The 11,717-nt window shown below is 35.5% G+C and overlaps 1 protein-coding gene across 1 annotated transcript; it reads right to left on the bottom strand.

Annotated features, from left to right (window-relative positions):
• Positions 1 to 3,201: 3,201 nt before the first annotated feature.
• LOC137709733 (alcohol acyl transferase 1 allele GSa-like) lies at positions 3,202 to 5,949 on the bottom strand. The gene is made up of 2 exons (XM_068448716.1): positions 5,503 to 5,949; positions 3,202 to 4,127 (listed from the first exon to the last, which is right to left on the bottom strand). The coding sequence occupies exons 1-2, from the start codon at positions 5,947 to 5,949 to the stop codon at positions 3,231 to 3,233; spliced, it is 1,344 nt and encodes a 447-aa protein (XP_068304817.1). The 3' UTR covers positions 3,202 to 3,230.
• Between the last annotated feature and the right edge of the window lie 5,768 nt (positions 5,950 to 11,717).

The raw sequence follows: 11,717 nt of genomic DNA, 5'->3' as shown, positions 1-11,717 counted from the left end.
GTGCTTAGACTAAGATCCATATAGTGTATGTCCAATGGACATGTGACACACTCATTAAATTGAGAATACACCATAGCATACATTTCATATTGTATGTGTTGGTTGTTGCCGACAGTTGGAGTGACGATTTGATCCCAACTTCAAGTTACTATGTGAGCCACTAGATCTATGTGATCCTACCCTTATACCCTTTGAACTAATGTCTATGTCAGAAAGATGAGGTTTGATGATCGCTAGTTTAGCACGTTTATCTAAAACAGTCAACTTAGTAACTGTCCCGAGAGGCGAGTCTAGGCAAGCAGTTAAACCAAATAAGACTGACATGAGAGCTTAGGGAAGATAGTTTAAAGACTACACTATGTCATGTGATTCATTAGCTGGCCAACGTCTGTTTGATATTAGTTGTCAAACGTACGACATAGATACATGATACTTGTGGACCACGACGTTTCTTTTTCTATTGTAACGAGGGATAAAGAATGTCAAGTTTGGTGTATGACGAATTTTCTAGGGTATAAAGCGATGAACTTCTGAGTGATGCACTCTTGTTAAGTTTGGTGATAGCTTAATGATAGCGCTCCTGGATGTGTACGTTCATTCTCGCAAGGTTGCGCGTTCCATATCCTGTATGAGAAGTAAACTGTAATGGATGGGAATTAGATGAGCTAATTAAGATGATACCAACACCCTATGTGGGTAAGTGGGAGATGTAGGATTTATACACCCAATTTAGTGTTATCGATATGTGGTATTTGTCCCACACTAACCATTTCCCTTTCTCTCTTCCCTCTTAGCCAATATATAATGAAGGCTTTGGGAAAGGAGAAAACACACCAACAAAGACATTTCTTTTAGCTCTAGAGAGGAGAGATAATACTCTCCACTCTTAGTAACCTTTTTCTCTCTTAGTTTTGCCTCTAGAGTATCATCTTGACCGTAGGATTAGGAGGCTACTAAGAACTATGGTGGTTTGATCCATGTGCATTGGCACAAGGTACGTAGGCAATCTAACAGCGTTACATGCAACCGAATCCTCCCTAGGATGACGATCTCCTTTGTGGTTCGTGCAACAATTCATATGAACAAACTAGCAATCCAAAATTCGTTAATTTTGCAAGGTATGTCCTATATCAAATTCTTTATATTATTATTACCAATTCCCAATACCCCCTTCATTTTTTCCTTCAAGTGCTCTCATTGTTGCAGCTGAGTGCGGGGAATTCCACCATTTTGCTCTGTGGTTTTGGAATTGGTCTCTGCCGCTGCCATTGGTTTTGTTTTTTCTCAGAACTTCTTTTGATAGTTTGATGTTGCTGTCATGGTGAGCCGGTGGGCTTTTCAAAGCCTCACCTCCATTTTGCTTTGAGAAAGGGAGAAAGATTGAAGAAGCAAAGTGTTTCTTGGGAGAAACTTTTCATAGTGATCTAAATACGGGTGGTATACTACGTGTTTTCATATACGTCATGAAAAATTTTATTTTTCAAGTTATTAACTTTTTAACACATCTATCCCACCATTTAGGCCATCTCCAACCGAAAGGGAGCCAAGGGGCCATGTTTAGCCCTATAGCCCTGCAAGAAATTATTTTTTAATGAACATTGTCAGACCATATTTATATACCATCTCCAACCTAGTAGGCCATAGGCCAAAACATAGTCCGTTTGACAAAAATCCCTTCTCCAAAATGGCCCCTTCAATAATTTATTATTCTTATTGAATTAATATAGTTAATTGAATTAAACTATCTTATTAAAATAAGGTTTTCAGATGTGAGAAATGGTGTAGAAATGGTTATGTGGAATTGAATTAACTTTTTTTAGACACGTGTCGAGATGTAATTGGTTATGGAATGGTGAAAATGATGTGAGAAATGGTATAGGAAAAAAAATTAGAATTTTTTTTAATTTTGTCTTAAAAAAAGTTAAATTTCAACGGTAAGCCTTAGCTAGCCTGCGGCATGCTGACGTCATGGTTATTGTTGCATGGATTTGGGCTACTACAATCAGGCTGGTTGGCTGGCTAGCTCTTTTTGGCCAGCATACTGGCCTTGTGGCTAGAATATGGCCGAGTGGGGCCCGCAAGCCTTTTGGCCTAACCCTCGGTTGGAGATGATTTTTGTGTCAAAACAGACTCTATTTTGGTCTATGACCCTTTGACCAGATCGGTTGGAGATGACATTATATAATGACACATGGTGTACCACCTTGCATTCCAATTCCACTAAAAAATCTCTCATTTCTTTGAATGAGGATCTTGAGGATCCTCAAACTGTGTTCTTTTATCGTACATCGTGTGATCAGTTTTCATCAAAGACCTTTCATATTTAATTTTAAATAAAAGTATTTAAAATAATTTCTCACCGCATAATGTATAATAACATATACGATTTGAAGATTCTCGAAATCTTCACAAAGAATATCTAGAGAGGATCCTCAGTCCATTTCTTTGCTTCTTTCTCTGCAAAACCAAGGAAAAAGAGACAGCCAACAAGATTAAAAAAGGAATACTTATACTTTTTTATGTTTGTTGCTTCTCCTTTGCTGTGCTTTTCCAACTGCGTTTCTCTTGCTTTTTTTGCTTTTTGTTTGTTCTCCTCCTTTTGTTCCTCCTCTTGCCGTGTACCCCTTCTTCTCCTTGCCGTGGTTTTGTCTGGCCTGTTTTCCTTTCCTTTCCCCGTGTCTCTCCTCCCCCCTCCCCTCTCCCCCCACCCCACCCCCACATTTTGCTTTGGCTCAGTGCCATTTTATACTTTGTCTCAGTGCCATTTTATAGGCAAACGGTGGACATGACAGTTGGAGTTAGTGGGTGAAAGTTACTTTGCAGAGTCGAGAGGTTCAAAGGAGGCCATCACTTTGAGTGGAGAACGTGAGTTTTGGGAGAGTTCCAGACTCTGTGTGAGTTGTAGAGATTTTTCTTTCTTCCCTCTTTTCTTATTTGTATTCTCCTTTGTGAAAATATATGGTTCAATTATATTATTCGTCAATCTTGTTTACAGCAACCCCCTACCTACCAGGAGAAAGAACCAAATACACCTCCGTGCCTTGGCTCCCTATCTCCTTATTGATTTCTATTTGTGTATATGGTAGAAAATAAAATTTAAAATAAAAAATAAAAAATAAAAAAATAATAATAATAAAACTCAGAGAAATTAGCATAACCCAAATATGTAAAAATCCAGCAACACGTAATTAAGCATCAAGGCAAGTGTTTGAATCTTGTTTCGATATAACCTACACAGGCTCCATAGTTATCCTTTTTAGCTCCTGCTCAATCTTCTCCATACACCAGAAGGGTAAGCACATTGGTGCCAGAATTTTATAATCTTTTTCTTGATTACTGTCCCGAACATAAAAGCTGATCAAATTGACGGACTTGGCAGGTCCGGCAATTATTGGCCTTCCCCATCCGAAATCAACCTCTCCCACACCGGTGCGCGTGTTATCCGACAGTATGAAGTTATTCCCTGCCAATGTAAGTGGAGGCCATCCTCTCAATGCCAAAAGATCTGCCACTGATTTTATGTAGTCTTCATTCATCTTATTTTTTGCCTCCCTCACCAGCTCCACTGCGTATTCCAGTGGACTGTTACACAAGAGTTCGGCTGTTGAAACCACACCCGGGAATCCAATTGCATTGCCATAGAATCCCGAAGGAACATTGAGATTGTTGCACTTTCCACGTGCATTGACGACTAGCGAAACTCGAACAACCTCGTTCGGATTCATTGCAAGTGCAATTGTTCGGCATTTCCACAAGCACCCTGTTATCAACTCAAATGTGGTGCAAGTATTGCTAAGGTTTGGTGGAAGATGTTTCCTAGCAGCCCTTATCTCCTTAGGACCGAAATAGAAACACCGCTGGACGAGGTCTGGCTGATCCATGGACGCAATGACGGAGCCTGCCTGAGATTCATTCTCGTCCCCGTACTCGTGATGCATGTACGTAACCTGTGGCGGCTCTCGGGCATTCAAGAGTTCTCGTTCCCAAATAGGTGGGATTGATGGTGCATGTGCACCTCGTGCAATCTCCCCGACTGCGTTCAAGAACTGAGCAAGCCCAACTCCATCAAACATCGTGTGGTTGAAGCGCAGTGCAAATATGAAACCTCCACATTTCAGACGGGTCACCTAAATTAATTACAGACAATTTTTTATCAATTACACAGAAAAATTATGGTGTGGAACTGAAACCGATGCCTTCGCATTGTATAATTGATTTATGATATATATATTCTTACAAAATAACACATATATTGGACTTACAGACCCTTGAAGGGAAATGATCCTCATTTTTTTCAACAAATGGAGATTAGTTGTGAGACTCACTCCATATCGAACTTCAACAATTCAAATTGTTTATTTTATAAGTCTCGATTCATATATCATCCTTACAAAAATTTAACTCAATTCGAAATTGTTTGCCTATTTAATTATCACAATCAAATTTCGTTATTTTATTTAAAACAAAGTATTCGTCAATTTATTTGAACTTAATTATATTTCACAAATATTTCTGATTTTGCTAATGTATTGCAAGAATAATCTATAAGGTGCAACTTGAAAAATAAATGGTTCAGATCGTTGAAGTCCAATACAGTGTGAGTCCCACAACTAATCCTTATTAAATATATAAATAAATAACAAACAAACTGAATATCTCTTCTCCTAAAGGTCTCCTTAGAACTAATTATAGGGTACCTAGTAACTAATAAAAAAACAAGTTTACTTGTATAATTCGAATACACCATAAAAATAAAAATAAAAAGATGACACCATAATATTGAATAAACAATTACTTAAAACCAATAGATGACACCATAAAAATAAAAATAAAAATAAAAAGATGACACCATAATATTGAATAAACAATTACTTTAAAACCAAAAGATGACACCATAAAAATAAAAATAAAAAGATGACACCATAATATTGAATAAACGATTACTTTAAAACCAAAAACTAATCCTAAAGGGAGCCAAAGTTCTATAGGCACTTTTTTAAAGGTAAAGTTCTATGAGAACTAAATGACAAAATAATATATAAAAATAATTAAAAAAATAATTTTTTTAAAAGAAATCGGCCAATTTCCAACTGTTTTGGAGTTTCTATTTTTTTTTATTTGTTTCCTATCATAATTATTTTAATTCTCATGTTAGATTTGGTTTTAGCCTATCCAAATTTATTAATATTTTTAACAATACAATTACATTTAGGAGTAGTGGAATAGATTACTAAGATTAGTGTCTTAATTCAAAATTATTTTATTTTGTAGAGCTATTATGTATGCTCTAACTAACTAATCCTATGAGTACATGCATGACGGAGTCTCTCTCTCTCTCTCTCTCTCTCTCTCTCTCTCTATATATATATATATATATATATATATATGCTTGCATGCTCTTCTATCTAAGGTGTCTAGAGGGAGTACTTAATTAAATTAAATCCAGACGTACACATTAATTGATTACATGCATGAATGAACTAATGAAGCCGACGTAGTCACCTGAACTACCAGCAAAGGTGTGCCAACAATGTCATATGTGCCTGGAACATCATACAGGAAGTCCTCCAAGAGTGGACAAGGGGGTTGAAGAGTGTCTCCGAGCTGCTCGAGCGTGACTTCAGCATCGGCCTCTATGAACAAGACACCTTCTCCATTGCAGTCTACCATAAGCTTTTTGTTAGGCCCTTTCCTAACCCTACCAGCTAAAGGGTAGTAATACACTAATGATCTACTTAGGGCATCCCGAATTACCTGAACGGGGTCGATTTCTTTCGAAGAAGGGTTGCTGGTGTAAGACCATATAAATGGAACTTGACATCTAAGGGCTTCTTGGTTATCTATTTCTGAGAGTATCTTTTGCTCACAAGGTGTTGGACTTGCCGGTGTTACAAGTTCTGGTTCCAATCTTTTTACCTGAAACAGTAGGGAGATTGGTGACGACCCCATTAATTACAGGCTATTGGGTTAACTAAGTGAGAATATTAATCAAAACCAACTCCTGGATAAAATCAGTGTCTCACTGTCTCCCCTTATCGTTGTGCAATGTGATTAAAGAGTGAGGAGTTATGCATGGTATTTATAAGGGTCGGATTGCAGTCTTCAATTACGTAACTTGTCTCTAGTCAAAGAAGGATAGTATCATGTAGCCTTGAATCAACGGCGAAGCTACTAACAGGCTGAAGTGGCTTTAGCATAGGGAGAGTCCTAGTTTTTTAAGCTTTAAAATACCAGTTATTTGGGCAATTTTTTTATTTTTAATTGTAGCCCACCCAATATATACAGAGAGTGTTAGTGAATAAAATATAATTATTAAATTATTTTAATTAATTCAAACCCCATACGGTTCCTAGATTCTAGAGTAACCATTAACTTTTAATGTTTTCATTGTTTTATTCAATTAAAAAACATACGGTTTTAGGTCTTCAATTCAATTCAGAACTGTCAACAGAAATTGTACGCATAGCAAATCTATTTTTTTTAGTACATCGATATTTTTACATTAAGAGGAGGGGGAGTTCGGCTAAACTACACAATGAGCAACCTATTTGTGCCCCTACATACGATTAACAAACTTTTACAATCCAAATGTCATAATGGGAACTATTCATATTCTCTTTATCATCATCTAAATATCATACATGTAAAAAATTATTTAATTTGGAGATTGTTTATGTTGACGTGAATTGACTATATGTGTAATTAGCGGGATTTTCACCCGTTTGATTCCTTGTAATTAGTATAGGTTTTATTACTTGCCTTGTAAGTCAAATTTGTATTATATATATTTGCCTCCTTAAGGAAAAGAATACAATTGAAGAATTAAACCCAAATTTAGGATGGTATTAGTGTAGCTATTTTCTCGACACATTCTGGAGCTGAGTTATTGGGCTCGAACATGGTTTTTGAAGAAAAGATGTGCTAGCTCCAGTTAAGGCAACTAAATGACTGGGCCTTCGAAAATATTGGCGTTGGTTCCAAAGACTAAATATAGTCTAACCGAGCCCTCAAAAACATAAGCTTTAGTCCTAGTTTAATGACTTGACCAGTTTCCTATGTGGGAATTCGTTTCTCTTGTGGCCCAATGTTGTATGGCCACTCATGAGGGAGGCGTATTGGAGAATAGGAACCTACATCAGTCATATGAAAAATAAATAAAAAATAAAAAGATACAATTAATATATGGAAGTTTCAACCCCTAATATCACTAAGACCTTTTGTGATAAAGCCCAAGACATAGTAATAGGTGGTTAAGTTGGGGAAATATTAAGGATATTGGGTAAACTTGCATGGGCCTATAAAGTTTAGTAGTTTAGTCATCCATACATGTTAAACCAATTAATGATTCTAGTAACAAGTAACATTCTCATGATGAACCATCTAGTCATTTTATGCATATGAATGACTAGAAGATCTTTAATTTGCATACATATGATCATTACATGATGATAAAGATCTTTAATTTCCAATTATAATATTCGGATGGTATAAGTTTGTTAATCATAAGTGGAGACAAGCAAATCTCCACACAAGCATTATCCTTAATTAATTATTCAGTCTAGCAAATCTATTTAAACAAATAATTCAGTGTAGTAATATTTTATTTTTTTTTAACAAACAATATTATCTAAACTAAGGGGGATGGGTGGGTTTAATTTCACATTAGGCTAGTAATAATTTGGTTCAAATTCACCTTTGGCGAGAATCGAATCTAAGACCTCTCACTTACAAGTGAAGAGGAATACCACTAGACTATATTATTAAGTGGTCAGTGTAGCAAACTTATTTAAATTAGTAATTCAGTGTAGCAAAATTATATATATTACATATATCAGGGGCCACTTATTATGACTAATTTATTGTGAGGCTAAACCTCTATCTTCTTTATTAGTGTAGATAATATTATTTGTTCAAAAATATAAGGAAATAAGTAGGCCACCAATAAAGAAGTTTGTTGTAGAAGATCTGGGCCGCTGTATGCATTAAGAAATTTAATAATAATTAAGAGGTAGAAAAGAAATTCTATTTGTCGTCGTGAGGGCGGGGGGCACTATATAGAATTACATTCTAGAACAATCACAATATTTTTAATCAATCACTTATATACGCACCAATTATCCGTTGGCTTGCTGGCTGGCTGGCTGTTCGATGTTGAATTGTCCTCCACCTCTGTATGTAGAGCAAATATCGTAGTTTTAGACTTCTAACTATTAAACAAAGTCCAAAACCACTGCAAGTTGCGACCCACCCAACGGCGGAGTGACTAACAATGCTGAGGCGGGCTTTGACGTAGGAAGGGTTATTTGAATTTAATAATCCACCCAATATATTCACACACAAGTCTGTTAATGAATAAAAACATAATTATTAACATTATTTTTAATTAATTCAAAGCCCTTACGGTTCCTAGATTCTAGAGAGGAATTATTAACTTTAAAATATTTAATATTGTATTCAATTCAAATCATACGGTTTTAGGCTTTCTAGGAGTAAGTGATTATTAGGTGTTTTTTTTTTTTTTTCTTAACAAGCGGTATTATTTACGCTAAATAAGAAGGAATGGATTTAACCTCATAATTATTAGTTTTACTGTTTTATTCATTTTAACAACTAATTACACGTTCCTAGCTTGTTTGGTCATTGTACTTTTGGGCTTTGAAAGCACATTAGCCAATTTTTCTATAACGCTACGAACTCGTTTGGATGTATTTTTGAAATGATTGAAAACGCTTTTGTTTAAAATGTTTTTGGAACCAATCATTAGTAAAGATGCAAGTAAATCCTAGAAAAACACTTAAAGTGCTTCTTGGAATAAGCACATCCAAATGAGCCCTACGTCTCTGATGTGAAATATTCTAACACACAAATTAAACCCTCTTATTGACAATTGTAGTAAAGATGTAAGTAGGGATCGTTGTAGGTGGGGGATTATGAGGGATTGCTAATCTACTTAAAACTAACTCAAAAACACAAAACTAGACTTAAAAACACTTAACTAGACTCAAAAAACTCAAAACTCAAAACAGCATAAAACAATCAAATAAACTCAAAACAGACTCTAGGACTTACTTTGGACGAAAATTGAATTGGTTTTGACTCAAAACAATTAAAAACACAAATTAGGACATATTCTAACTAATTTGACACAACAAAGTAAGGGGGATAGGGTTTTTGACGAATTTAAAGTCTAAACAAACAAATTTGATTAACAAACTAAAGGAATACAAATTTGGGTGAATTGATGGGTGAGTAGCTAGTTAGAAGGTCTTTCTCCACACATGACACACTTGCATACATCCAGTTGCTTTTTCAATAAACCATGAACCTCAACGCCCCAGATTAACCGTGAACAGAACTAATTAACCCTCATATTTTCCTCAAGTCATTGAATTGGATGGAATACGCATTGGCAACCAAATTATTCTTCAAAAGTTCCCTACATGAACAACATAATAGAGATACAATCAAAGATCACGATTGTGACTAGCAACCTCCACTACTTGTGAATATAAGTTCATAACAATTAGGTGAAACTCTCTTATATTCTAGCATCAAATTCATGCATGCAAACTAAGTATGCATCCTCAATCAACATACAAGAATAAGTTATCAATTGAACAATTAAGTAAATTGCATTCACGATTTATGAAATCACAACTGGAGGTAATCAATTCATATTGCAAATATAATCATGGTTTCAAAGTCTCCTTTAGCCAAAACGAAATTAGTTCCTCATGTTCACAGTAAAACAAGGAAAACTTAAATTAAACATTGAAAACAAAAGATGGATTACACCTAAGAATGCTCCAACAATCCAATCTTGAATGGCAAGCACGTCCCAAGGTCCTCCTTCTTCTCCTTTGCTGCGACACAAGGTGTGGGCAAAGGTTTGAGTGGTGAATTGTATGAAAGAATGGCTGAAAGGTTGAATGGTAGTGAGTGGATCCCCAAAGGCTGTGGCAAAGGCCCTTATTTATAGGTTTAGGTAAAACAAGGCCTAACTTAATTTGGTAAACATGTTTTGGTCCCAAATCCACAAGGAAAAGGAGAAATGAATGTCAGAATCCTAGGGATAAAGGGAAAGGATATGCGGCAACCTAGAAAGAAAGGGGAATGTGCTTCCTTGTGCGGCAAGGAAGGAATTTCAAAGGAATAGGTACGGCATCCTTCTTTGACTGGGATTAGGGCTTCTAGAACTTATATTTTAAGTGTCCTAAATTAATTAGGAACCCCTTTTGGTAGCTGGAACATAAGTAAGAAAAGATTAGGATTAACTAAGTTAAAATAAGGAAGTTTGACTCATGTTTCCTTCTTTGTAGCTGATACCTTTTCTTCCAAATCTTGAATTAATTTCTTCCATCTCTTTTAACAAATTCTTAGCCTCTCTTGATCTTCAATTTCATCCATCCACCTTGCTCCATGCATATGCTATCCATTCCAAGCCCAAAACTGCTCCAAAATGCACCAAAATACACTTTCTTGCCTCTTTAGCCCTTTGGAACTACAAACACATGAAAATAGCTTAAAATACCAAAATAACTAGGAACTAACAACATAAATGCAAGGACATAAGCTAATTAAATCGCATAAACATGCTCCTATCACTCCACACTACTACAAAATTGGTTTAATGTATCGGAGAGTGGTGGTAGTTTTATACGATTACTGTCGAATAAAATATATCCGACATGTTTAAATAGTGTCGGATAACAAAGTACTGTTGTTGCTTATATCCGATATAAGACATGAGTGTCGAATATATCCAACATTACTTTACTACTTTCCGACAATAATAATGAAGCAAGCCCTTAACTCCACCAGATTTATTTTTTAAATAATTTTAACCAAATTGGCGGATATAGCCGATATGAGTAAGTATGTGTCAAACTATATTATATTATTTTCAAATTTTTATACTAACTCTAGCGGATATATCCGATACAAATATTTTCAAATTTTTTATACTAACTCGACCTGTTATATACGACACAAATATTTTCAAGGGTTAACCTTAGTTTACTACCTTGAAGCTTATTGGTTTTCAATATTTCATACATCGAGTTATTTTCATCCCAGTCTAGTACCTAAAGTCATAATTCTAGGACACCTTCATACATCCGTTAAGTTTTCCTTCAGAATCTCTGTTAACTGATGACGTGGTGCCCATGTAGACAATAATTGGGTGCCACGTGTCAATCTGGATCTGCGTAGATATTAAAAAAAATTTTAAAATAAAATAAAACTAAAAACCAAACCTAAGCCTAAAAAATTTAAAATCGCCCTTTGGCCGTTGCCCTTTTCTTCGCACATTCTCCAAACCCAGTTACCAACCTTTCAACCATATCAATCGACGTGAACGAGCTGATCGAGATCTGATTGAAGGAAAACAGTCAGCTGCACAATCTCTTCATCTCCGACGACGACGGTGTAAGCAGTAACTCATCTTTACACTCCTTCCAACTCTCGCTAGACACAATTGTGCCCTCACTTTATATAAGAAAATTATTTGTTTTCACATGTAAGACATCAATAAAATTATACTTAGAAAAACACTTCAAACTTAATAATTTAGAAACAAGGAAAAACTAATTTATTTTGTATTGTGAGAAGCAACAAAACAACTCTGGGTTTACAAGTAGATAGATATGAGTTTTGTTTTCCATCTAAACTTTTAAAGTGTTTTTGTATAAATCGTGAGGTGTTTTTTCTTTTTTACT

Source organism: Pyrus communis, chromosome 12 (assembly GCF_963583255.1).
Source record: "Pyrus communis chromosome 12, drPyrComm1.1, whole genome shotgun sequence".
Lineage (NCBI taxonomy): Eukaryota > Viridiplantae > Streptophyta > Magnoliopsida > Rosales > Rosaceae > Pyrus > Pyrus communis.
This window is presented reverse-complemented; position numbering and strand designations above follow the sequence as displayed.